The sequence below is a fragment of the Athene cunicularia genome (genome assembly GCF_003259725.1).
Source record: "Athene cunicularia isolate RWA chromosome 10 unlocalized genomic scaffold, athCun1 chr10_part1, whole genome shotgun sequence".
Taxonomy (NCBI): domain Eukaryota; kingdom Metazoa; phylum Chordata; class Aves; order Strigiformes; family Strigidae; genus Athene; species Athene cunicularia.
The window spans coordinates 22967020-22994939 of record NW_020799112.1 but is presented as its reverse complement, the minus strand read 5'-3'; the positions used below and the strand labels follow the sequence as shown (position 1 = coordinate 22994939).

Genomic DNA, 27920 nt, shown 5'->3' with positions numbered 1-27920 from the left:
GACCTTCTCTGATATGCTTTCTGATGAGGATACTGCATCAATTAACTTGCATTTCCTGCATCACCTGATGTTTAAGGTTACAACCTGGAAGAAGTCTGCTTTTACGAAATTTGTCCATTATGTTGTATGTAAGGATGTACCTTGTATAACTGCAGCAGTTAACTATGATAAGCATGCTAAGGGTAAGAAAGCTGATCTAAGCAATGAGCTGGCTTTGGATTACAGACCTGCTGTAGCAGGAAAGAAGAAAGGTTCAGTTAAGAGAGCATCAGCTTCACCTTTTACTCGAGTATTTCCTGCTGAATACACCAAAAGATTCCATTTCAAGAACTCAAATCGCTTTTTATTACATACTGGAAAATTTTTTCAAGAACTTGTATATACAAGTTTGAAGAAACATTTGACAATAACGTGAAATACCAAATGAGTGTAGAGACTGAGTGGCAATCCAGTGCAAGTGCACACAGACGAGCATATGCTTCACTTGTAGCGCATGTGCCTGCGATCCACAGGAAGAGCTCTGTAAGACAACCTGGACACATACTTTATTAGATTAACTAGATGGCTAGCTACAAAATATATTTTTTGCATTGTGTTTACGTGAATTTTCAGGAATGCTAATTTTATCCTCTGGTGTTACAGTCTTCCTTTGGATCTGCTTTGCTGGGTCGCAGACTCCGTGAGTGTCACGAGGAAAGTGGCATATCTGAGCATTTACAGAGTGCCCTTTAGGAAAACATTTACAGCTATGGCAGTGCTCAAGTTTTTGCTAATTTAAGAATACCTCTATTTAGTCTTTTTTATTTCACAACTACAATGCAACAACAAAAACTCTATAATTCTGTTTTCTGTGCTAGCTTTTATCTAGTGGAAAACAAGTTCTACTCTACTTTTCTAGACGCTTTCATATATATTGTGTAGGTATTTGGAGCATGTGCATGCTAAACTGTATAAACAGACCTAAAGTATAAATCTGTATCTTTCACCAGAACATGAGCTTCAAAAAAAGAGGCAAATGAAGTAAACAGTCCGAAGTAGACATTGTCTTTCTGGTACTCCATTAACATTTTGCAATATTGTTTTCCAAGCTCGCTATTACAGATAAAAGCAGTTCTGTCTGGTTTTTGTGATCATCAGATACTGTCACAGATACTGTGACAGCCGCTTCTGGAATGGTTAGTCACAGGGGGATATAAATTAAGCTTCCAGATGTATTTAATTTTGGATATTAACAAGCTCATCTGCTTATAACTTCTATCACTGTCAAGCTCAACTCATGCAAAACAATACCCTCGATTTCAGGAATTTTCTAAAGCTTCAAGACCTGTAAAGAAAAAAGGATATTAACAGAAAGCTTTTGAATAGCATGCCTGCCATCTCAAATAACCTGAAACCATAAACTGACCTATCTGGGAGTTCAGACTTGATGAGAGTCATTGACATTTAACTCTTCTTCCTTTGTGACGAGATGACAGTATTACGATAACTACAATATATTAGGCTGCAGGCACATCTGTCAAACTGGAAATGTTACCTGAATTCTTCTAGTATGAGCAAGTATCTTAGGCAGAAAGATATACTCAATAGCCATAATGCCTGCTCCAACTAGATTTGTTCAAAAAGGAATTTAAAGTGGCAATAGTGTCACTGAAAATAATAAGATAACAAACACTTAGCTTGACATATTTATTTTTCAAGGTCAATAAATAAATGTAAATACACAAATTTGGAAAAATCTTAGTAACAGAATGTTTTTAAACAACATTCTGGCTTAAAGTCTTTGTTATTGACACTACTGGAATATTTTCTTATCTGCTTAAAGTAGGTAAGTCATTATATGTTGGTGATCCTCCATCATATTAATTTGTTTCAAGAAGTTAGACTGCTGCAAAGGAAAAAGAAGACATCAACCTTTGCTTTAACATAGAAAATTATCCGAACTGCATACATTATTAAAATTACTTTTCTGGGCATGACTTTTCTAGAGAATAGAGAAATTTAATTTACATTTTGCATATTAGAGACCGCCTACTGTTCATTACTTCATTATTATAAAAGGGAAATTGTAACAAAAGTGGAAAAAACAAAAGAGAAAAAGGCATGGAAGAAATAAGTGATACAAACTGGCCCTTTAGTTAATAAGACATTCTTCCTTTACCCATCTGATTTTCATTCTAGGTTCGTAACAGATGTATGTGATGGCTGTTCCCATCACTTCAGCAAGCCTGCTCGAAATAATTTTAAAGCAGCTTTTTACCAGTGGACATGTTTAGACACTCAGTCTCTTTCACAGACCTTCTCCAAACACCTGAAACGAGGAACATCATGTCCCACCTGGCTGCCTTAGCTTTCCCAGATTATTGTACACTAATGCACTTACCCAGGCTTAGAGCATGAATACATAACTTGTCCAGGAGAAGCAGCCTTTTTCAAAAGTATCTATAAATTGCTAAATAGAAATTTTTATCAAAAAGGTTCAGCAAGAAGATAATTGTTATTGACTTAATGGAAGTGGAGGAAGATTTGTGGTTCCCTCAAAATTCAGCAAGTATTCTGTTTCTGTATTCTATAAATACTACAAGACGCAACATGTTTATTTGGTTCCCATAAATTAGAAAAATCTGGTTTCCAAAAATTCTAAATTAGTGATTTAAAAAACAAAATATTACACCTGACCACCTTTTCCAAACAATCCGAGAGCAGCCTTGCTTCTCTCTCACCCTTCAGAAGTGTGCTTTTTAAGGATACATAATATATAAAAGAAACAAAAGAAAAAAGTGTGTGTTTTTAACTACAGTACACTTGCTTAAATAGACAAGTGGACATGTTAACGTCATGTTAAAGTTCAAGGTACTTCTGGAAAAAAGGCAGATAGTTAGTTATTTTAACTCTGCATTCTTACATAGAATAATGATTATTATAGACCTTAGTTTCCTCCCATCATTCACCTATTCATATGGAGAGGTCAATAAATAAGAAATCATCTGGTCCAGTTTACCTACAAGAGAAAAAATACTAAAAAGAAAAAGAAGTTACCTATAAAATTACTTGTTTAACCCTGATAACGTCTGAGTTGCCATACCCAGTTTGTAATTGCAAGAAAAGCAAACAATATTCATCTTGCTTATTAATAAATGCCCCGTTTTCTATGACAATTTTTTGTATGATGCCTATCAAGTCACATACTCTTGGGGCAAGAAAGCTGGCCAGGAGGTGCAATGATAGCAGTAACACAGTATAAATCTGGGTTCAAAAAACCGAACATACCAGATCCAGAAGCAAAGAAATCTGGACACACTGAGGAGGCAGTGCCCAGCTGTTATTTGGGCTCTGGTGTTGTGAAGACTATACCCAGCCTAAGATAGAGTTTCATACCACATAAGTAACACAGAACTCTGTTGTGCTAGTGTGCAGACTTCAGGAAAAAGTCTTACACAAACCAAGTTACCTCCTTTGTTTAGAGTAGAAGATAGAATAGCTTACTAACTGATGTAACGAGTAATGGATGTCACTGTGACACAAAACTTGCCATGATTTGTGTGTTCAGCTACAAGGTGCAGTATTTCTGATGACTAACTCAAAGCACAGCCGCATTCAACTGTGATTTGGAATCCCATCTCGAGCAGCACGCACTATGACTTTGAAGGAAGTCTGTATGATTGTAACAAAGTCACCCATCCTCTCTTGAAACATGAACAAAATCCATGGGGTAATCAGGCACAGGCGGCATGTAACGGGTTTGTCTTCCTTTACTCCTTGTTTTTGCTTCTGAGAACATGCACTTGGCTCCAGACTAAATCCATTTTCTATTACAAGAGAACACAGCTAATCTTCTCTTTTTCTCTCTCTTTCTCTCGAGGCTCTTTACGTTTGCGTTCATTACTCCCAGATTGTCTTCCACTTGCTGGAGAAGCAGCACCTTGCACCTGCTGTGTAGGAAAAATAAAAATCTAGAATAAAACAACCATTATTTTAGAGGCAGTCTGAAGTACTACTCTGCGTTCACAGACAAAAATTTAACTATTATGCAAACAGCAGAATTCAGGTAGGGATCTTTTGTATAAATACTCCAGAACTGCCACAAAACTTATTTCTAAAAAATAGAAGCAGCTGCTTTTTGTGACTAGAAACTAGTTAAGAAATTGCCAAGGGGGTTGGTATACAGAGGCAACATATTGTGTGTTAATTCATCATCTATTCCAGCTGTCACCCATTCAGAGCTGTAGGCAAGCAAGCTGCCAAGTCCTGTTAAGCAGGTTCTTCAGCCCTTCCTGCTCTTTGCAGCCAGCAGTGGTGGATCTTTGTCTTGGAAGTAGCTACTGATGATTCTATTAAAGCAACAAGCGGTGGAAATAACACAACTTCAATTGTCAAAATTCTTGTTTCATGCTTAACAAGCACACTGGTTAATGGTTCTGAATTACTTCAGGCCAAAGATTCAGCCTTCATACGTATTTTTACATATTTGTTAATAAAAGCAGTTTTAGAAGTCGTCAGCAGTTAAAAACTCCCTGAATCCAGAACACCAACTTAAGTTTGCCTCCTGCAAACACGATTCAGTTATATGGCAATTTTGTATATATACGTGCATGAATAGCAACTTCCAAGCATTTTGAAAGCAACTTCTTATAGGGATGGGAAAAAGTGTACTGGGAGAAACTGTTTAATTCCAAATTTGAAACTGGATTGAATAGATTCACATGGTATGACAGACTGAAAACCCTAGAAACATAAAGCAACAAACTTCTGCAAGACAAAATGAAGACAAAACTTCACTATCAAGAAGCTTATTTGAATGCTATTTTGCAAATAACAAAGTATTGGCTAATACAATTTTTGTAACCTTACATATTAACTCATTCCATAATTCCAATTTAAATAGTAGGAATGAAACCCTAATTTAGAAGGTCAGGCCTTCTTTAAAGTGGCAGCTACTGCTGTTATCTTCATGCACGCTCCCAACAGTTACAGCAGATTTCTTAAGATTCCTATATTCATCTCATCACTTGCTGTGAACAATGCCAACAGCAGTCTTGCCAGTCTCAAACATTTACAAACAGAGATGTGTCTATATAACTATTGTTAGTACTCCCACATTAGTGACCATATTCTGCTCCCTTACCTGGACCTGAGCAGCTGCTTGTTCTTGTTCCTGATAGTACTGAGAAGCTCTCCTGTCCTCCTCCTCTTGGAGCTTCTTTGCCAGCTCTAGATCACTGATTCCTTCTGGGATCTGTTCCCAGTTAATCTCTTGATTTTGCTGCTCTTGTTGTAGAGACAATGCCATCAGATAATCCTAAAGAGTAAACTTGCTTATTAATGCTCTTTCACAGAAAAAAGTCAAGTCATACCAAGTGATTTTTTTTCAGCCTCTGCAGCTATACAGTACCATCACTTTCCTCACAGCCTCGTCTTCAAATACATTTACCTCATGGAAAACAGGAGTTGGTTTCAGAACCTGTTCATAACCTGACCTGCAGAAAGGCTGAAAGCCACTTTACATCTCTCCTTTCACCGTGCCTATGTCACAGCACACAGAACACCAGCTAGTTTAAAGGAAATTGCTTTCAGGTTTAAATTTCATTACCTGGACAGCAGCAAAAGTGTCAGTTCATACCAGTTCTAGGTAAAGATTTTGAAGCTGTCTCTTTTCTATTTCTAATTAATCTAATTTTCTATTTCTAATTAATGCTCTATCTGTCACCACTCTACTGAACAGTGTGGGAAGTACACCGCCAAGGAACACTAACTCCTAAACAGAGGAGAAAATAATCAACAGGTAGTTTTAGAGATGTCCAGACAGCTACCTAAGATGTTACTAGCCCTGTTATCTCTGCCAGGTTTTTTATTATACAACAGGAAGATATGGTGCTTGAATTTATTGAAAAGCATCTGCTTATTCATTTTTTTTCCCAGTATTTACAAAACATTAATAGTGATTACTATAAAAATAAACTTATTTTGCTTGTTCAGAATGTAAGATTTCCAAGGAGCTTGATCTTGCTACATGCTTATGCGTTCACTGGTACAAGTCCTGTCTCAGGCATGACTTCTGGAAACTATTCTGTGTAGTCAAGAAACAACAAATACCCACTGTCACACACGATCTGCTGGGCTTTGTGCTACAAGGCAAAGCTCAGTTATGACAATATTAATGAGCGGAAATGAATTTGTTACAGGGGACAGAGTTTCACAGTGGTCTCTGTTTCCACACACAAGGCAGATGTGCCATTTCACCTGAGTTATTTGAAGAAGGGGATTCTGAGTGATTAAAATCAGATTTTCCAAACTATTTATAGTTTTGTCTTATTCTTCCTCCCTTGAAGTCATGCAAATACTTCAAAGTAGCACTTCTGAGAACCCGAACCAAAATAATTTTTATAGTCCTATATATGCATGAGTACACATACATACACCTCTGTCTAAGCATCCACACATATGACTACAAAGTAGTACTGATTGTTATATATAGTCACAAGCAAACAGAAAAACACAATAGAAAGGCAGAAATCCAGTACTTGATCTATTTGATCCTGCTGCCCTCTGTAGACAGTTTCAGGGTCTGATGGAGGCCGTAAGTGGAACTCAGAATCACAGAAGTTCCCATCACCATCCACATTGTGTAAGCTTTCCCAGACAACTTTCTCCTCTGTAAGAAATCCCTGGTCTGTCACCAACAGGTAAAGCTGACCCTACACAGAAGAATAAAGAAAACTTGTAAAACTAAAAAAAGTATTTTTTACAATCTGATATAATTATCAGAAATTATCAGCTATACAGCTGTTGCATTCCAGTAAAACGTTCATTTAGGGTTTTTTAGCAAGTTTAAAATTTAAATGAATCAGTATACAGCATTCAAACAGCAGATAAAAGTATTCACTGCTAAATTAACAGCCACACTTAATTTCTGTATTCCATCCTGTAATTTTTCATTATTAAAGTTCATATTGACTAAAAATTAATATAAAACATGAATATATACCTTGATAACTCCTTGGAAACACACCTAAGAAGTATACCTCAAGACTGGCAATGTAAATTTTAAATCCCAGGATAAATCACATTAAATTCCAAAGACAAGACCTAGAGATAAAGGTGATCCTTCCAAATAATCCAAGAGGCTTGACCTCAAAATGACATCTCAGGCTTCATTTTAGAATGGGTTTTGACAGAATGTGAGGTTTATTTCAACTGAAAAAACTAAATCTACAATTCTTGCTATCACTTGTCACCAATAACTGCTTTTGTTGGATTTTAGCCTTTTTACAGTTCCGTAAGGCCAAATTTCTTGTTTAAAACTCTGAAATTATAAAATGGGCTGGTCTGGGAGTGAAAGAGACACTACTAACAAGTCCAGAAGCCAATGTACAGGCAAGATGAAATGCAAGCTTAGGTTGAAGGGACAGGAGAGGAGCTGAAATCAAAGGAAAATTGCAACAGCAGGCCCTCAGGTGCTGCATGCTTGAGGGACAGCAAAGCACTGCAAAAATCCACGTTTAAATTTCAATTTAAATTCAGATTTTAATGTTATCCTACCCTTTTTATCATGTTTTTGGAATTATACTCCAAACCAAGAATATGGTTTGCAGCACATGAAGACTGAAGCTGCCATTAGTGTTACTGAATGTACCAGATTAAGATACTCAATGCAAAACTTGCTGCAGTGTTTTAGCTGTAAAAAACAAGGCAGTTTATTGTGACACCCACAAAAATTTGCTGTTTGTACTACAGCAGCACACAAAGGGTTCTCAGAGATCACTGTGCTAAAGATGCCCCAAAACACATGGGGCAGTTCCTGTTCTAATGATTTCATAGGCTGAACGGGCAAAAAATGAAAACATTGCCCCTAGTCAGCAAGTACAGAACTAGCTCACTGATTTCTCTCAAGTCATTAAAAGACTGTAAGAGATGCTGAAATTAAAATCAGATCTCTTCAATCCTACAACCACCCCTCTGCAGCTGGTAGATCATACGACACAGAAGTATTACTTGAAGACTGGCACACAGCAGTTGTTCCTGTGTTCCTTAACACCACAAGACACACTCATACAAAAGGCCAAACAGAACAGATAAACCCACAAAGGACACTACTATATGTTCAAGTTTTGAAATGGCAGTTACCTCAGCACAGGTATGCTTGCAGACATAAATACCACTGTCAGCCACTAAGGTGATCTAGGGAATCATCTTCCTTTCAGCAACCTGCCTAAAAGCTGAATGCTACTTCTGATGATTAAAAATCACCCAAAGAAAATGAAGAGAAAAAATTTCATGTTTCCAATTTGCACAGAAGACCTATTTTACAGCATCTTATATATAATAAGTTTTTTCAAAAAATTTTTTAAAAAAATATATCACAGAATCTTTAAGGTAAGTGTTTGTGAACCTTTTAAATATTATTTTGACCAGCACATTGATTCAAACAAAACCTAGAAAGTAAAAAAACAAAAGGGGGTGTGTGTCAAGTTCTCCTCTATTATACCATACATTTGGCATTGCTTTTTCAACAGTTCATATACAGTGTAGCTTAATAATACTGAAAGAGGAAAATGTTAATGCTTTCAAAGTCTCCCAACTATTGTGAACTGAACTTTTCACATGAAAATATTAAAGTATATCATTACCTTTATGGGAATAGAATCTAGTCTGTGTCATTCAGAGATATTTTAAAGTTAACACTCATTTGAAATGGAGATCTCTTTCAATCTTAAATAAAACTCATGTTCTTGCTGTGTTTAAGACTTCCACAGTTGAACTCTACCTGAACACTGGTTTTTAAAATGTCAGATTAAATAAAAAAAACCAATACAGCTCCTCAGTGAAAGACAATAAACTGCACTATGTATCACAACATTTCCTAAACAATACCATTCTAATTCCAATACCAACTGAATAGTTTAAAAATATGCTGTCTCACTCTGACCAAACCTAGCAAACCAACACACACAGGCTCCCTGGTACTCGGGAAGGGTCAGCTCCTTTTCACTTTGTTGGAATGAAAGAGCAATGGGAAAGCACAGAGTAGAGATGCATCTTTCCCGTTTTGGTTTTTATCATGTGCTCTGATCTCTCTTCATATTAGTATAATTTAATGGAATTTCACAAAAAAACAGATTCCCAAGGACCCCCATAATATTGCTAATATTCATGTTACTTGTGGTAATGCAGTTTCATATACAAAACAGGAGGAGTCAGCTCTTTTTCTATTAGGTGTAATGTGTCTAACTCATCTCTACAGAGATCAGCCTTCCTAGACCTTCAATGCTTGTCTTCCTTCTACCTGCAAGAAACCATCAGATGCCATATCTACAGACTGGTTTTATAGGCACTGTTTTAGTGCCATGCCTGTTCTCTTCCCAGCCAGCTTCACTGGCACACCCAAATTCCACCGAGGAGATTCTGTGAAATGAGAAAATCTTTTCATCATTCGACCTTCACGCTGCCTCTGAATCTGACATGCCCGGTGCTAGGAACCAGCCACCATTCTCCAGCACTTACCAGATCATGAGATCAGTCCAGCTGCTAAGAGATACCGGTACACAACCAACACAACACTGGGATTTCTGACCTGACGTGCCCAGTAGTTTCACACCACGTTTGTAGCCTACCAAGCTGAGTTTCTGTACTTCAGCTCCACTCAGTGCAACACACAAGGAGAAAAAGGGAGAGGGCACACAGTGACAGAATCAGTAAGAATTAAGTGTAGAAACATTTATTTACACGGAGCTAAAAGATTAGGAAGGAGGTTTTAAAAAAAGATAAAATACATAACGTGTTTTTGACTTAATTGATCATGGTCCTGATTCTGCATTTGCCTGCTAGTCAGGGTTAAAGCTAGAACAGGGTGATCAGCACACTAAGGTCATGCAATGAAGCTAACGAAATGTACACAAATATGCTTTTCAAGTACACCTTGCCAAGAACAATAGCATACTTTACAAGCTAAATGTGTTTCTACCTTCATAAAATCTTAACTGTCCATTTCTAAGTTATTACAGCTAATCTTTTAGGTTTATTTTTAAATGTGTTTTTTTTAAATAAACACACAGTCTCATGTGTTACCGCTGCCCCCAAAAATACTAGCACTAATATACAGCAGTAGTATCTTCTAACAACTGTTGTCAATAGGAAATAATAAAAGAAAGTCTGGAGTGCATAACTGTTAAAGGTAAACTGTGCCTACAATAAAGTTATGAATAATTATTTATCCTAAGAATCAGTATCTAGATATTGCAGACCAATGCCCAGATTTTATAGTTTCACATATAAAAAACTGGAAATAAGGATAACGGCAAGATTATTTTACCGAAGAATGATCTCTTGGTCCTCTGGTTTGCACAAAAAACCTCTCTGAAATGAAAACAGATGCAGGCTGCAGGTGATGTTACAAGAACTCCTTTCCTGGGTTAACTTCATGACCAGATTCAGTAGTTAAAACTAATGCTTTTGAACTACTTGTTCTGATGCCAATTAACAAGTTTCCAGCAGTTCAGAAAACTGAAAAGGAAAGCCTAACACCTGTCCTACAGCTTCATACAGTACAAAGGTTTCAAGCCTTATCCTTTAAAGACTATGTAGATGTTTCTCTTGGACTTCTGGATAAGATCCCTTGTTTTTTGTAAAGGTGTTTAATGTTGACATGAATGAGTGCTATTAATTTGGAGATTATCTTAACATTTTAACTGTTAGAGAAAATTAAGAATTTTTTTTAAGTGTACACCATTTGATTCAGAGTAACCATCAGAATAAAAACTGTACACTTACTAAGGAACTGAAGAATATTTAAACAAGTTTTTAAGAAGTTATACACATCGCCTCTACTATGGCAAACTCAGACGTCTTAAACACCTACGGAAAAGTGCAATTACTGCTATGAAATATACTTTGTATTTGAATAAAAGTCTGTGGAGTTCTGAAACAGAAACCCAACATTTATAAACTAGAAGACATAATTGCAACACGCATACTTAAGAATCCAAACAGGTAAGTGTCTTGTTACTTTTCAGTAAAGAAAACAGGTTGTATTAGAGTCATATCAGTGGGAAAAATGTTCCAACTGAACTAAGATATTCTTACCAAACTGATCCCCTCTTTACAGTCCTGTTTTTCCTTGATCTAGGGAATTATCATTTGATGTATTTATTATCTGTGTAATGAAAAGCAAAGGCAAAAAAAAAAAAAAAAAATCACATCTTTAACTGCTGAAAATGATTACTGTATAATCACATGAGCCAAGACCATTAATATGCAATTTAAAGGGACAGGAAGTAGAATAAGTGACTACTCGGGCAAATGGACAAATAATAGTCAAAGAGATTAAGTATCTGGTAACTGAACTGCCATTATTAACTAGCACTCACCATACTTTGACAGATATCTAATATATTACAGAATTGCCATATTTGTTTTCCTTTTATATACAATAATTATTTTTTTTAAAAGTTACATATGTTTTTCATAAAAAACATTATTCTAAAACTTTTTTCAAATCAGAAATGACAACATATTGTATTATGCAAATTTTATTAACATTTCAGAATGGGAATAGTAAATTATTCAGTACTATATTAAATAATATAAGCTAATAATTGCACTGATGGTCTATTCTGAAATGCAATCTGTGAATCTTCACAATTACATGGTGACATCAACTCAGAAGCTTTAATAAAAACACTGAAGTCTTTCAAGGAAGATTACTTCAAAACTTGACACTAATTTCTGAAAAGACTCACTGCCCACCATTCTTCTGCTATTGTTACTTTACTTGTCAACTTCCAGAATTTTAAAGTGAACGCTGTATCTAAAACAGAAAAATTATTATTGAATCAGCCCTTTCCATTTAACTCTTATTCCCAGAGTCAGGAATTTGGAGGAGATGTAAAAATGGAACAATAGTTACCTGCCTGAAGATGAACCTTTTAGGAGTGTCCATATATTAAACTGGAATTTTTCAAAACAGTAACAAATATTTTCAAATACAGTGACCTAAAACCAGTTTCCCCCCCTTTTGCTTTTTCTCTTGTTCATAAGTAATACTTTTTTTAATAATGCAAGTGTTTTTAAAAGTGTTCTAATGCATTTTCTCACCTATTTTTGTCCACCTCAAAGCCCAAAGTATTCTCTTCATCCCCGTAACTACTGTAGAAATTGCTTCTAAATGTCTGCTAGCAGAGACTGTTAATAAACTTTTGCCTACAGTATGTAACAGCACTGATACCTCCCTAATCTACACCAGATATTCATAATGTTGCTGTATATTCATAAGCATAATATTTCTGATCTTGCAAGAAGCACTGAAGAGTAAAAAACCAGACACCTATTCTATTATTGTTAGGTTAGTAACAATTAAAAAATAATCCTAAGCCACATTTGTGAGGAATCACTCCAGTTCCCTTCCTTACAAGCTCCTTTACTTTTCATGCAAAAAAATTTAAAAATATCTTGGAGTCAATAGAGACACTGGACACAAAGGCAGCATGAGTAGATTAACCAGTCTTAACAATCACACTAGCTGGGCACCGGTTTGCCCAAGGAGTTCTTGCCACTATGCAACACTGTGTAACAACAGCCTGTGAACAAATTTTCAAAGCAAAGATAGAGGAATTCTGAATACTGCACTGTTTATTCAAACTTCCACATAACTCCCATTTCAGTAAAACGGGCCTCTCAAATGAACAATGCAAAAGCAAGGTAAAGATCCTTTAATCTGACAGGGGAAAGCTACTCTAAACTCCGGATAACTGGGTAAAGTGGTGTCAGTATTGGTAAGTCTTCTATTTTTAAACAGATACTATGTATCAAATAATAAATACTGCAAACCCTTTGTAAGAAAGGCTTAAACCCCAGAATTATATGCACAAAGGACTTTAGCGGTCTCCACCTCTCTCATTTCTGCTCTAAAATATCCACGTGATTATTCTTTATTAAGGAATAATGGATAAATGCATGTGGAATGTGGAAAAAAATAATATAGTTTTAAAAAAATCAATCTGTTCAACCAAGCAACACAAATATTAAAAATGGCTCAATCACAATCAAGTGATTGCCATGTGGCACCAATACAGAGCAGAATCAAAGCAATTTGGGCTCATCTGTTTTATTAGGAAAACCAATATGTAAAACTTTAAATTGTCTCCAATTTATGAATTTTGTTCTTTGAATTATTTCAATATCACCATGTGTTTTTTTTTCTTAAATTACTTACACCTTCTCAATCCTACAAAAGTTAAGCACATAAAAGAACCTGAACAGTGTTCTGCGTTTCCTTTGAAAAAGCCTAGCAATCCAGGGTTGGTTTTTTTTCTTTCTTCCATTAAGTGCAGTTAAGATCAATGTACATTCTACTTTTTTTGAAATACAGTACTGAAAACCAAGTCCTTTCACTAAAATATCACCCTTAGAAATCCCCACTGAACTTAAATATCCCCAGTGTATAAGTTGCTATCAACTGTACACGAAAGCTTTCACTGAAAGTTTAAGTATTAGCTTCATTACAGTAAGACACAGACTAATGTACTTAAGGGATTTTAACTATAAATTCTTGTTAATTATCCAGAGTGTAAATGTTTCTAAAAATACCCAAGTTTTATTTTATATATATAACTTACTATAGGTATAATTCCCATTTGTTAACTTCAAACCAATATATGGAAACCCAAATAAAACAGTTATGGAGGGGGAAGCGGGAAGAGCAGTATTACAGAGAATTGCACAGTTCTTGTCCCTAGAAGCTCTACACCTTCACTTTCTCTGGCGTATGTTGTATCTTCAGTTTTCCCAATTGATTGACTTTTCTGACTACTGCTCAAACCATAAAGTAAAAGAAACTCCATTAAAAATCTGCAGAGCTAGCATTAAACCTAGTAAAAGGTAAGAGTAAAGCAGTTGAAAAAAATATCAACTCTGACACTCGTATTAGTATCCCGGGGGGGCCAAAGACTTTTGCATATTTATCTTGGCTAAAAGCCCAAGTCAAGTCCATTTCTGACTTTCTTGCCATGAAACAACACCTAGTCCCATATAGCTATTGCAAAACCATTGTTAGGTAGGTTAGAAACAGACAGAAGGGTTACTGCTGACTTAAAAAAAATAAAATAATAAAGAATTTCTGTCTTTACCGAAAGAGTTTCTTGATAGCTCAAACTCTGTAACATACCACTCACCAGAAATCCAAGGCACACTGACCAACACTGTTTCAAGTGACAATCCCAGGAACTAAAAGCCTGCAGACAACATGGAAACTGAACAGTGGCTGCAAGTGAGGCCACCACAACAACCATGAAACACAACAACCACCCATGTTCCACAACTTAGCATTTCACAAGTCTAAGACTTTTCAAAAAAGACAAGATTAAAACCACAGCGACTTAGAAGCAGTAAAGCTTAAATACACAGCTAACGAATAATACTACTCTTCAAATATTTTAACGCAGTATTTATTAGGACTTGGGTTCAGTGCTTAAAGTTCAGACAGATTTCTACTCACTGCCATAACCTGTTCTGTATTATTAATACTGGATATTCAACTTGCTGAACTGTTGCGTTGCTTTAAGGAAAAGGATCTCAACTAAGTGTAGTTTACAAGTATGAAGTTGATAAAGCACTGACAAACACACACCAGAAGACTACAGTCTACCTTCTACAAACAAAATTCTGTATTTTTAATTCACAAGGTCAACATGATACCCATTGACTGTATTTAATACAAGGAATATTTCATATTATTAAAGTTTAATAATAGCACAAAATTGAATTATTTCCAAGAGGATATGAGTGGTTTATCTGGAATAGCCTTTAAAAATAGTAAAGGTTTCCTGCACCTCTAGGTACCATTTGTACCCAGAAAGTGCATCTGTACTTCTACTTAGGTTTTTTTTTTTTTTTAATCGAGTAGTTTTGAGGTTGGGTTTTTTCCCCCCCATAATGAAGGTAACCATAAACAGTGTACAGGCATCCATGACAAACTACTACCAACTACTGCAAGAGCTACATGGAGAGAAGCAGAACTATGCCACTTACAACTGTGACGTACATCAGCTTCATCAGGAATATAACAATTACAGTTTGGACCATAGACAGATATATTCCACAGCTCTTACTTAAAAAAACAAACAAACAAACACAGAACAAAGGAGGAGAAAGATCCTTTTACCTGTCCTAGTACTTTAAGAGAACATCACTGTACAGATTCAAAACAAATCTTAGATGTGCTCTAAGCAGCTATTAGAAAACCAGATGTGTTACCTGTCTGTAGAGCTAATTGTTATTCATCAGTACTGTTCAGAGTTTTAGCTCAGCTTATGAGCAGTTATTCAAAATGCCAAAGATAAATATTAAGTCAAGATTAGCAGACAGAGGGAACAAAAAGGACTAGTCCTGCCAAATGGAAAAGTTAGTGTCATTCACACGAGGTATATGATGTTACCATGTAACAGACAGCTCAAACAGTGGTTCCTTAATGTTTGGGTATGGTACACACTCTCCTTTTTTGTATTTATTACCATTGTTCATAAATGCAAGTGTACATTAAATTAAAGTCTTATTTCTATACAAATAATCAAAATGTAGTTACATGAGTTCTATACAAAGGTGAAAACTCCTATGTATGTTTGAGATAAATGTCTAAGGATGATTTGACATTGAAAGCCAATAAAAAGTTTACCTCAAAATATTCACATTTATCACTGAAGGGAATGATTAAATCTTAGGAGACAATCTGACCATGGCCCTTTCTACCCAAGTCAGACACATACGGGTATACTATCATGTCAGTAACAGCAAAGTTGTGCTAAAAGGAAGATGCTCCATACATAACTGCCAACTTGCCAAGGCAGATTCTCCATGCCACAAAGGAAGGAGCCCCAGAAGCATTAACCACATTGTCACCTGCTTTTCATACCCTGGAATACTCCTTTCACAATTCTCACCATTTTGCTTCCTCAGTTTCAGATTCAAAAAAATAATCTCTTCCCTAACAAAGAGAACCAATATTGTAGTTCATCTAACTTTTCCAAATATTTGGTATTTTGAAAACCATGATGAGGCTACTTATCTACTGACCTAAATGTAAAGCAAAGTTTTATATCCTCACGAACAAGAAATTAAATTTATTAGCCTTATACTTGCCAATCACAAAGTACAAGTAAATTTAAGCTATGTAAGAAATGTACATCATTATACATAACCACAAAGGGTGTTAACACAGGGAGAAAACTGAACATAAAGGGAAGATCTACAAGAACAATTAAAACACAAATAACAACAGTAAACACAAAAATGTTGAATGTACCTTATATTTGGTCATGGTGCTAAAATGGTTGTTCCTGAAGAACACACAAAGCTCTCCCTCCTGGACAGCTGACGTCAACTCACACAGTCCATGGTATGTCAACTGTGTAGCCGTGTTATTTAGAAATTGCTCAGCTACAAATCCTACAAGAGCAATACACACTGTTATGTGTGCCTCTTACATGCTCCCTGGTATATAAGACCTGGTTACAATGGTAATACTATTCCCATCTCTTCCCTATAGACCACAAATCTAAAACGAGTCAGAAGTTCTAAAAGCTCAGCATTGTAGACAACCCTGTCGCGTTCAGAAGTGCTATATCCAATTCTAATATTACTGGTTTTTCCTTGTCATCACATAGTATACAATTTATATTCTAAACACAGGAGATAATCTATAGCAAAGATGAAATCTCAATGCTGCCCATAGTACCTGATCATAAAAGGAAGTTATCTCCAGCTTTTTAAAAATGTATTTAATAGATCAAGAGAATGAAGCTGATCCTTGGTTTGGAAATTGCATTAAAAGGGTTCGTAAGACAAGCACAGTGCTATCTGTGTGCCCAGGGAAAGAACTTCCCCAGACAGAGCACAGCTCTTCACACTTCTGTCTCTACATAAAGGGCCACATACAAAACATCTAACTAATATTTGATATGGTAGCTACTTTGATAAAGCATAGAAAAAAGTTACCCACCTTCACTAACCAGTTCACTGTTGTCTGACTGTTTACAAGAAATTATCTTCTCCACCAGCTGATTGTAACTGCAGTTACCCACGGCTTTTACTATGTCAGCAACCTGGAGAAGGAAGAACGTGCAAAACAGAGAACTTACCCTTGTGAACAACGGAACACAACTGTTAGCCTACAGCATTATTCATAAGAAAATAAGAAGAGTTTCAACAGAGGACATTATCCCCCTAAAAATACTTGGCCAAAAAGTTTTACCCTAGACTTACACATTTTGCTGTCAGGTCCCATTTAAAAATCTGTAAGTTAATGCTTAACATCAAAAGCTGTTGCTAAAGTGGATGGAGGAGAGAGACAATGGGGCATCAGTCAGCTCAGTTGGGGTGGGGGGAAGCCCAATGGGGTAAAAGAACAGCAACTTTCAAGAACAAGGCATGAAGAGGAAAAGAAAAAATCTGAGGCAGATTATTCCAGCCAAACTCACCAGTTTCCCCCTAAGTAAACAGTATCTGTTTACTATTTATTAAATGATTAAAAATAAATTGTATGTTTGTTAATGATGCAGTTCTCTCTAATTCATTCTAACTTCCTCAGCTCTCAAAAGCAGTGACTAGTAAAGGAGGAAAGTAACCTTGCATTCCTTCCAAGTGTTTTCTAATGAGCTTCCAAAAACAATGTCTGGAACACTGTATCTGGAAACTTCCTACCTCCCTCCGAAGAGTCATTAATTCAACACAGGCTTTGCAAGTTAGCTGGACTACAGACTTAGTCTCTGCAAAGTTACCACACTAAAGAACGTGTACATTCTGTACTCACTCCTCTCTGAAGAAAACCCAATTTTTCTGACTAGATTTTAAAAATTCATTACCATAATCATTATTATTGATTCTAGTTAATATTCTGGAACATAACTTACATTCTGTTTGAATTATTGAAAAAAGTAAGTTACCTGAGGGTCCACTAACCATCCATGGTACAAGGGGATATCAAGAAGATCAAACACTATGCACTCAGGTGTGTATTCAAATACTCGTACACCCGTGAACTTCACATTGACATCCAGACCCGTCTGTAACTTGTGTAGAATCGCCATTGCATCACTCATGTTCTGACAGCAGAAAGAAAAAAACAATGACCAAATAGAGCTTTGTACACTTGGTGGTCACTCTTGTAACCCAGCATCACTTAGCAGTCATAGTTCAACATTTTAAAAACACATTTATGAAAGGGGAAATCAGCTAAACAACTGTTTCAGTGTATATTCATGTTATTCATTCTCACTGTGCCAGAAGAGATATGAAAAATAAGAATGCTCCCTCCAATCAGCTGTATCTGAGAGTTGTTTCTTCTGCTCATAAACTGCTTTTAGGCAGCTCCTATTGCTTTTAGCTCCACTTCCCACAGCCACCAGCCAGATGTTTGCAAGAACTGGGTTCTAGGGGAATCTTTAAGGGCCTCTCTTGAAGTTTCTTCTCCCCTTTTAAGTGCTGCCTTATGAGTCAGGCTGAAGGACTTGCCACCACAACAAATGAACAAACAGAACCCAGCCTCACACATCAACTTGAAGCACTGAACCCCCCAGTTAGAGTTGTCAAGCAGTGAACAGCAACGTAGGATCTGAGTTTTTTGTTGGTTCGTTTTACTATCTTAATTTGGCCATACCTCTAAATGGCCTGTAGATTCTACCATGGAAACAAGTCATTAAAGTAGCATTTATTATAGTAGTGAACCCAAAGGAATCCTAAGGGGAATTAAAAAGTTATGAAGATCCAATCACACAAACCAAAGAAAAAGTGCTTTGAGAGACAGTTCTCTTGAACCAACAGACATCTCTTTCCTGACAAGCAGGAAAAAGAATTTTCCACTAAGTGAGAAGAGTCCACAGAGAGTATTACCAGAAAGTATCTGGAAAAAAATCGGGGAAACTGAGGCCCTTCTTTGTTTGTTGTTTTTGGGGGGGATTTTTGGCTTAGTTTTGCAATATTCCACTGCTTAAGAAGAACTCCAGATTGCAACAATGGGGAGAAAAACATGGCAAAAAAATGGAAAAACAGATTGGAAAGGAGATGGAGACAAAAGATTCACGGACTAATACCGCTGATTGTTAGAGACAGTTGCCTCTGTGTTGTATTCTTTTAATAAGACAGTTAATGGAATCAATAAGGGAAAACAAATAACTGTGAATAAGGATGATTGACCATAAGGACAAATAATGAGAAAACTATTAGAGCTAGGTAGGCTAACAAGGCATAAGTGGGGTACAGAGTGATGAGTTACTTTATCAAATTAAAAGCAACTTGCTGAAATGCAGGAAAATTAGAGATAACTGGATCCATTAAACAGCAACATAACCAATACATTTACTTGAACATTCACTTCTGCAGCACATCAGTGTGCACATTAATAGAGCAGAATGCTCTAGACACAAACCTGTATATTAGAATGTGAGACAGACCTAATATTTTAAGAAGTCACAGAATCCCAGAATCATCTGGGTTGGAAAAGCCCTTGCAGCTCCTCCAGCCCAACCCTGAACCTCCCCCTGACCCTTCCCAACTCCCCCAGATCCCTCAGCACTGGCTCAGCCCGACTCTTCAACCCCTCCAGGGATCCCGGGGACTCCCCCCCTGCCCTGGGCAGCCCATTCCAACGCCCAACAGCCCCTTCTGCACAGAAATCCTTCCTCAGAGCCAGCCTGACCCTGCCCTGGGCAGCTTGAAGCCATTCTCTCTTGTCCCATCAATTGAAAGTCAGTTTAAGAAATCAGTCTGTGCATCCTGTAACTCGGTCTTGTAAGGAACATACCAATTCAACCATACAACACTCACTAAGGAAACATACTTAGTGAAGTAGCTACATCATTCAATGCTTCATGATCCAATTCTAAGCACTACAAATCCAGTTGTCTGAAAAATTTACTGGAATTTCTTGTGCAAGAAGAAAATATTGTTTTAGGCAAAGAATATCAACTGTGTGACAAGATAAACACAAAATTATGATTAACACCAAGACTCAGTTCCAATGCTTCTGAAATGTAATAATTTTGTAAAACTCAGCTGCCCAATTAGTTTCTTTCTCCCCTCATGTGATACCATTTATGCCTCTATAAGTATATTTACAACATTAAAAGAATCCATTCAATCTTCATGCTAATTTCAACTATCCCAAGATACTCAATTTGATTTTCAACACTGAATGAGAGCAAGAAAAGAAGGCCTAAAAATAAATAGAACTAGCTTGAAACTGAACACCTACAATAAATACAAATCACTTTTCCGTGAGTAATCAAAAAACCACCAGTGACCACAGAGCTTGAAAAATTTCCTCCAAAATAATATATAAACATCATTTTAAAAAAAAACTAATAGCATTATCTTTCACATAGAAACACTTTTGTGATGACATAAAAATAGTGGTCAGTGAAAATAATACAGCCTTTCATAATACAGAATCAACCTCTTTTTGTCCATCACAACTTAAGAACAGAGATCTTTCCTGCTCAGTTTACTTTCTCAGAGAAAGCCCAGCAGGCATCAGAGATGCATAACAGAAGACTTCATAGAGCAACCACCCTGTTAAATACTTCCATCTGTACTTTTGTGTTATAATTGCTCAATAAAACAAAATTTTTTTCATTATACTCATTGCAGGCAAAAAAAAAAAAAATTACTTGTGTTCATAGATACCGATTTTTTCCTCACTAACAGGAAGCATTTATAAATAATACTCTACATCAAGCCTGGACAAAAAGAATACCTACAAACAATGGTTGTATGGTTTTGATTTTTTTAACAAGATGATAAACCTCAGGTGAGGAAAAAAAGTTCCTTCAGACAATTTTAATTTAGCAGCAGCTCCTTACCTGCTCATAATTTAGGCGCTGAATTTCAGATATCTCTTTAGGTTTTGCATCAAGAATATAGTCTCCTAAAAGCAAAAAGGAAATTAAGTTTATTCCACACTCAAAGCTTCAAAATTTCTATGAACACTTCTGAATGATCATAAATGCCATCACTGAAGCTTTCTACCAAATTAATGAGATCACATTGTTTATAACCTGAATTATAATTATGGAGTAAAATATGAGTATAAAAAACACAGTAAGATCACATTATCAAACGAAATTCAAATGGCCAATGTTGTTACTAAAGGAGCATTTCATCTTCTCTTGGGGTATCATACCAATCTCTTAATTATTCAGAAATTTACCTCCCTCTGTGCCTCAACTTACAAATACAAAAAGGTCAAACTGTTCACATTAAGATGTGCAATTGCATAACAGTTTAAAAATGCAACCACTTATCCTGACTGATACTATGAATATTTTGGTGTATGCTTTCATGCCTCTAATTCTGAAAGGCTTGTATTCCATCTGCATCTACAACACAAAGGTAATTAATCAGTTAATCAACACACTGGGGTTGTTCAAGGTTTGTAACATTTTAGTGAACAGTATCCATAAACTGCTTCTCCCAAATTTTTCAGATTTTATTTCAATGCTTTTCATCTTTATTCCCCTGCTCCATTCCTAAAAAATATGTTTCTGCTCATAGAAAAATATCATTACAGGTTTTGTGATTTATAATCTTTTAAATTAAGATTGTTCAAAGTGGTTGAAGGGGTTTGGGGTTTTTTTTAAGATGTAGAACCACCATTTGGCAACTGTTAACCCTGTTGACTAAATAGGAACCTAAATAATTTGAGCAGGTAATTGTTAATCAATTTAGTAAGGTAATCCCAGAAGCTAATATATGCCTTCAAGAAAGAATACACACATTTAGCCAACTGTGATTATGCAGTGACTTCAGACAGTATTATTCTATCAACACAATTAGAAGAAATGTTTAGACATAGGCAGAAAGGTTTTTATTTTTAATTATGTAATTAACTACTACTTCCACTGAAAGATTCGGCGATATGCCTTTAAAAAGAACAAGCTACATGCTTTACAAGCAAAAAGGAAAAAAATAGTGGGGTTTTTTCTCCTGCTTAAAAAAAAAAACCCACAAATCTAGTGTATTAAGCTCAAACATTTTCTATTTGTTAGGCTACAAAGGGAAAGAACTGTGGTACATATAGCTTAAGTACTAGTGCAATGGCACTTTGAACACCTGGACCATTCCAGGCTCTTGCAGTTACAGACTGTCAGATGGAAACAGCTGCTGCTGTGCTGAGCGCGAATCTGATAGTGCAGCAGTGCCTGCAAACCAGACCTCAATCACTGTGATGAGTAAAGTAAGGTCTCCTGTTACTTTAATTGGGCCATACTACCAAGGATTAGAGTTACTGCAGACAAAGGCACGGTTGACTTACTACATTCTGTCAGCTGTAACAACACAACCCTGTAAGAGACATGAGTAAGTTTAAATCTACCAATGTGTTGGTGTACTGAGCCAAACTGTGGGAGTGTCAGCTCTGCACAGCTGTGAGAGATTCAGTGACTTAAGAGCCAAGTCGACACTGGCTGTAGAGCTCTGCTCAGGTCAGCTCTGTCCTGCACTGCCCCCGAGAAGGAGAAAGGCTTTGAGGAGAAACAGCCCTTGGGAGAGAGATAAGAAACTGCCAGACTGTGCTAAGGTGGGTGGAACTGTCTGATGGGAGACAGGTTTGATCACTGTCTGGTTGTTGATTTGCTTATTATGAAGTATGAGCTTGGATGAGGCATAAGTATGTATTACTGTGTAAGTGTGTATTATTGTAGGAAGAAAAAGAGAGGTTAAAGAAAATAAACAGGCCCTGCCCTGCAGAAAGAACACCACTATGACTCACTTATTTTGGCCACTACAACTTACTATACCAAACCAACTGCATCACTAGACTAACCACTCAGGAAAGCAGTACAGAAAACTTCTAAAAGCAATTAAGGAAAAGCATGAGCCACTAAATAATATAAGTAGTTTTACTGAAGCATGCATTCAAGTAAAGCTGAATAGTAAATAAATAAAACAGTCCTCCTCTGTTACTACTCACTAATAAGTAGAATATAGAATTGAAAACCATTTATTTTAGTTACTAACCTAAGTATTCCATCAGCTGTTCAGCCGTTATGATTTCCATCATTGGTGGTAGCTTAATCTGTGAAAGTAAAAGTATATTCTCTTTAAAATGTCAACCCACTACAATTTGTAAAGTGTCAATGAGGTATGTCTGGACAGATGCCTTCTGATAACATGTGCTACACCAAGTTTATAAAAGCATTAGCATGCTGGGACCAAGAACCTTCCCCGGACCTCTACTAACTGCTACAAGGAGAGATTAAAAAAAGGCATTTTGGTTTTTAGAAAAGCCACCTGCACACAGTATTTTCTCTCACTTGCAGCAATCTGCACAGTGCTCCCTACTCCCACCAAAACATTTCCCCACATCCCCTGCACCTCCCAGAGAACACACCGCTCCCTGCACCAGCTCAGCTGCAAGCATCCAGGATGAACAGACTGGAACTGCAGCCACGTTTGGTTAAGAAAATGTCACCTTATTCAGAGAAGTCTCTGACCTCCTGCCTTCATTCTAACTCTTAGCTCAGAAGGTTACTGTGTACAGACGAGACTGTGGAGAATCTGGCGGCAGCAGCTGCTGGGATGGGGAAGCCTGACCTCCCAGGCTCTCATCCCACGCTCACGTTCCGAGGGTTTCGTTAACCAGACCCGACACACCGCACTTGGCAGCGAAGCTTCTGTTCCCCCCTCCCCAGCCTATTCCGTGTTGGTCTCCTCCATCCTGCACCCCGGGTCAATGTTTCAGTCCCTCACCTGTTTAGGTATCTCCCTGCAGCAACAGCCAAAGCACAAAGGCACACAATCTGAACGAATACCCTAAGAGTTTGTCTTTAACAACAGTGTGCTCGATTTTTCTCTCCATAACTATGAATTTTATTTTTCTAGGGTTTGGGGTTTTTTCTTTTTTGGTTGGTTTTTATGCTTTCCCTTCAGTTTTTCATCTTCTCATCCTATCTCTCTTCTTACCACTGAAGTCTGGTATTTGTTTAAAAAACTCCTCTAATAAAACAAGTTCCTCAACACTGATCACTGTTCTCCTCGACACAGATATGATTTTATGACGTTTAAGATTTAAGCAGCTCTAACTACTTTGCTGGTTGTGGAAAGAGGAAGTAGAAAACTGTGAGATGGAAGAACAATACACATAAAGCCTCTGATGCAGCATCCCAAACTCAAAAATGCAGTACAGCAACACACTACACTGTTCACATTGCCAGGGAGAAGGTGTCCTTCCCGATCTGAAAACCAAGCTATTTTAATAACCTTCCAGAGACAATGAAGCATGATGGGACTAAATCTATCTCACAATTTTAATCATATTTGACAAAACACAAATGTGTTAAATGCATGGATTTACAAGAAGTTTCATTAAATTTGGAAGAAAAGAGCCCCAAGTTAATATGGCCTTGTTATTGATGCACTGGCTGACACTTAGGTCAGAATTGGCCACACATTGATCAGCCCGCAGATGGTGGACACAGAAAGAAGCTGGCAATACTGGGATCTGGGGCAGGAAGGAAATGGAAGTATAAATTGATAGTAAAGCAGGAGGTTAGAGAAGCATCAGTTCATAAGAAAGAAGGCTTAGTTCTGCTTATTAAAAAAAACTTAATTATATTAAACAAGGAGAAAATCTGTCATTTTTGAAAACATCTTCTATATGAGTGATAGCTGATTGTAACTTACAAAATTTCTTAACCTCTTCCCAAAACTGTTTCACTGATATTCTTTGATCCTCTTCATAATATTCATAAGGAGCACTCACATAAGTATAATCTATTGTGTCATGTAAATAACAGCACTACAGGTTCAAAAAGCAGATTCTTAAACGTCCAATCTGAGTTGGCAGTGTTGAAGCCTCAGCAAACATTACCTGTGCACACCTGGGCTGGGGCAGGTTCATTACAGCTCCTGAGACCCATCAATGTGACAGCACAGAACAGAATCCCTCACACTAGCGATGACCAAAGTGGTTCTGGGACTACAGACAGCACAGATGTGCCAGTATGATATGAAGGAAAATTAGCATTGCTCCCTCCACTAGCAGGACTACTGTGATGATTCCTTCAGGAAGGAAGGGAGCTCTTTTTATTAAAACCATTCATAGCAGCTCAGCCAGCATTGTTTGGCGGTTCCTGCTCTGCACCACATTTGGGCAACTAGAAGTATGCCTACACCACAAAGGGCAGTTGTAAAGCACAAATACACAGGTTACCTTTACGCCATGAGTATGTAGGGCTAAAATAAACACAGTAATGTTTCAGACTTTATGGACTGAAGAAGGTATTATTTATATCATTGGTTAATCTGATTTTTCCCTCATAACTGTAATGCTAAGCCGTTTATATTTTTACTGCAGAACCAAAGCAAAGCAGTTTTACTCATACCTGCAGAATCTCTCATAGTTGGATATTTTAACAAGCTAAATCTCAAAGTTACCTGCTTAATTAAATGCTAAACAAAGTTAATGGATTTTGTCACGGCATAATTATAGGGCTCTATGTTTTGTGGGACCTTGATCACACCTTTAAAGTGGGCTAATGGAGTTCCAACACAGTTGTAAGTACTTCTGAACAGAGCTGACTGAAGGATATAGAGAGAAGACAACATTTCCTAACTGTTCAGACCTTCGCTGCAAGTGCTTAAGCTGCAGGAAATGTACAACAGAGAGGAAATGGGAAAGAAAAACAACTTAAAACTTAAGGGAGAGAGAAAATTCATACAGACCCACAGTCATTCTCCTCATAAATCAACAGGAGAACAATGTAAGCAGTAGTAGTGAAAGCTGTTGTCCGTAACAATCTATTACTTGAGGGACAAGTTTTCTCAATGGGTTTCAATGCTTAGTTGGGAGATTTTACATTAATTTTACATTTTAGGAAAAACACATTTCCTCAACTCCCCACCCATTTCCTGCACCCCTCCACTGCAGTTTCCTGGTCTTCCACCCTGATCTCTTCCTAACTCCAGCTACTCCTCATTTCCCACGTTCTGGAGTGGGAAACTAATCTTTCTCACCCAACTATGATGTGAGATACAGCTGAGCCACCTTTATAATTCAAACACAGGACTGGTAAACAAATTTTCTTATGGAACAGTTTGTCTCGTACAACTTACACTGTTTCTATACATGAGACTACAAAAACTGGAAAACTATATAATACTAATTTTATGTATTTCTCCACTGTATTCTCCCACTCTTCAGAAGGACTTAAAAAATTAAGTGATATAGTCCCACACAGAAGTGAAGACTTCCAAAAATACTATGCATATATAACGGGACCATGCAAATTTCTAATGGCCTATTATTTATAGCCTCCGAACACATTTGTCTAAAATATGCAACTCCCCTGAATTCAGTGTTCCGGAAGAGGTAAGGGTAGCTTCAGGCTGCCTTGCCAAAACACAGTTAATGCTCCCTGCAAACACATACCTCTTGCCTTGCGGGAACAGCTTCACAAACTCATATGACAGCCTGACAGTACACGTTGCCACCCGACAACCTTAACAGCTCCCCCCTCAACCAAGTCTCCTTCAGTCCCCTCCGAGCAGCTTCCTGTTCTGGAAGGCCTGTGGCTACAGGCCTACTCATTGGTAAGCTCAACTCACCCCACCCGGGCAGGGAGAGGCTGCCAAGGCCTCTGCTGAGCCGCCAGAGGAAGCTCACCAGCAACTCACCTTCAGAGGCTGAGCGAGTTCATCTGAGCAATCTGTGCACATTCCGGCCATAAGGAGGTTTACCTCAGTAACAAGAAAAAGTAATCACGTGTAAAAGGCCGATGCCAGAGCTCAGACCAGGCACTACCACTGCAGACTCCAACCAACCAAGCAGCTATCAGGGGGAGCATACTGTACTCAGCTCCTCTGGAAAAAGGCCATTCTTATGAGAAACTAAAAAAAAAAAAATCTAGAAATATTTTACTCTACCTCTCAATTGCACATCAGTTTGGCTACATCTAGGCATAAATGGTTATATAACATTTACTTACATAATTGTTACAATCACCTAAGTAGGTAATTCATATAGTTCTAAAAGTTACCAAAATTTCAGTAAACTAGGCACATGGGGAACACAGCTACCAAAACCTTCCATTTGTTGAGATGATAGAAAAAAGATACTGTCAAATACACTACTGGGATTATTCTCCTCCATGAAAAGCTGTAAGGACAAAATATTTCACATGCACTCATTTCTCAAGACCATATTAATATTGCTTACATTTATATTACATTACATTTTCCCTTATGCTTAATCTATGTTCCAAAACATCTTTTTTTCTGTTCGCTGGATATTTCAGCTATGTAATTTCTGTGCAATGCATCAAGGTTCATAGGATTCTTCAGCTACATGACATCACATCCTACCCAAGAAACACAGAGCAGAATTACATGGCACTGTTATTAAGCTTTTAGCATCCGATGACTGCCGTGGAGTACACCCTGAGAAGGGCTACCCTCCCCCCCAAATGACAGTTTAAGGGCCAGAACTCACTAGAAAGAGGTGCACCTAACCAAGATCACCAAACACTCAGAAAAGCAAACTCTGCATTGCTAAGCTTAATTACATAGTGAGCCACAGGTCTGAGAAAAAACTAAGCGGTCTTCAGATTTAAGCAATCTGAAACAGTGTCTTACATGGGAAGAGACAATCCATACTTGCACACATATTTTAAAATGTTTGTTTAATACTTCTGCTTTCATTTCCATCACAGAAGCCTAAACGGTTACCACACTGTCTTGCACAACAGTTATTTTTCAAGTTGGTTATCACACTGCTTCTGTTTTCTTTTTACTTAGATGCACACTTCTGTAGCAACTCTGCAAGCAAAATTCCTCGGCTCTATCTCCTCAAGTTAACTGCAAGTTAAGCTTATACAGGCTATCTGTAAAAACACTGCAAAATAAAAAGGATTTCTTAATTGTAATATTAAAAAAAACAGCTTCTA

General features: G+C 37.2%; 1 protein-coding gene across 1 annotated transcript; it reads right to left on the bottom strand.

The window, feature by feature from the left end:
• Positions 1 to 257: 257 nt before the first annotated feature.
• MINDY2 (MINDY lysine 48 deubiquitinase 2) lies at positions 258 to 23124 on the bottom strand. Its single transcript, XM_026856461.1, has 8 exons — positions 22996 to 23124; positions 20841 to 20905; positions 17928 to 18086; positions 16985 to 17087; positions 16289 to 16431; positions 6519 to 6692; positions 5123 to 5296; positions 258 to 3929 (listed from the first exon to the last, which is right to left on the bottom strand). Exons 1-8 carry the CDS (start codon positions 23036 to 23038, stop codon positions 3810 to 3812), a joined length of 981 nt encoding a protein of 326 aa, XP_026712262.1. The 5' UTR covers positions 23039 to 23124; the 3' UTR covers positions 258 to 3809.
• Between the last annotated feature and the right edge of the window lie 4796 nt (positions 23125 to 27920).

Coding starts and splice junctions, on each gene's coding strand:
- MINDY2 (XM_026856461.1), bottom strand. CDS start 23,038: ATGATGGAAATCATAACGGCTGAACAGCTGATGGAATACTTAG. Junction 18,087..20,840: donor AGCGCCTAAATTATGAGCAG/GTAAGGAGCTGC, acceptor TTCTGCTGTCAG/AACATGAGTGATGCAATGGC. Junction 3,930..5,122: donor AAGCAGCTGCTCAGGTCCAG/GTAAGGGAGCAG, acceptor TTTCCTACACAG/CAGGTGCAAGGTGCTGCTTC.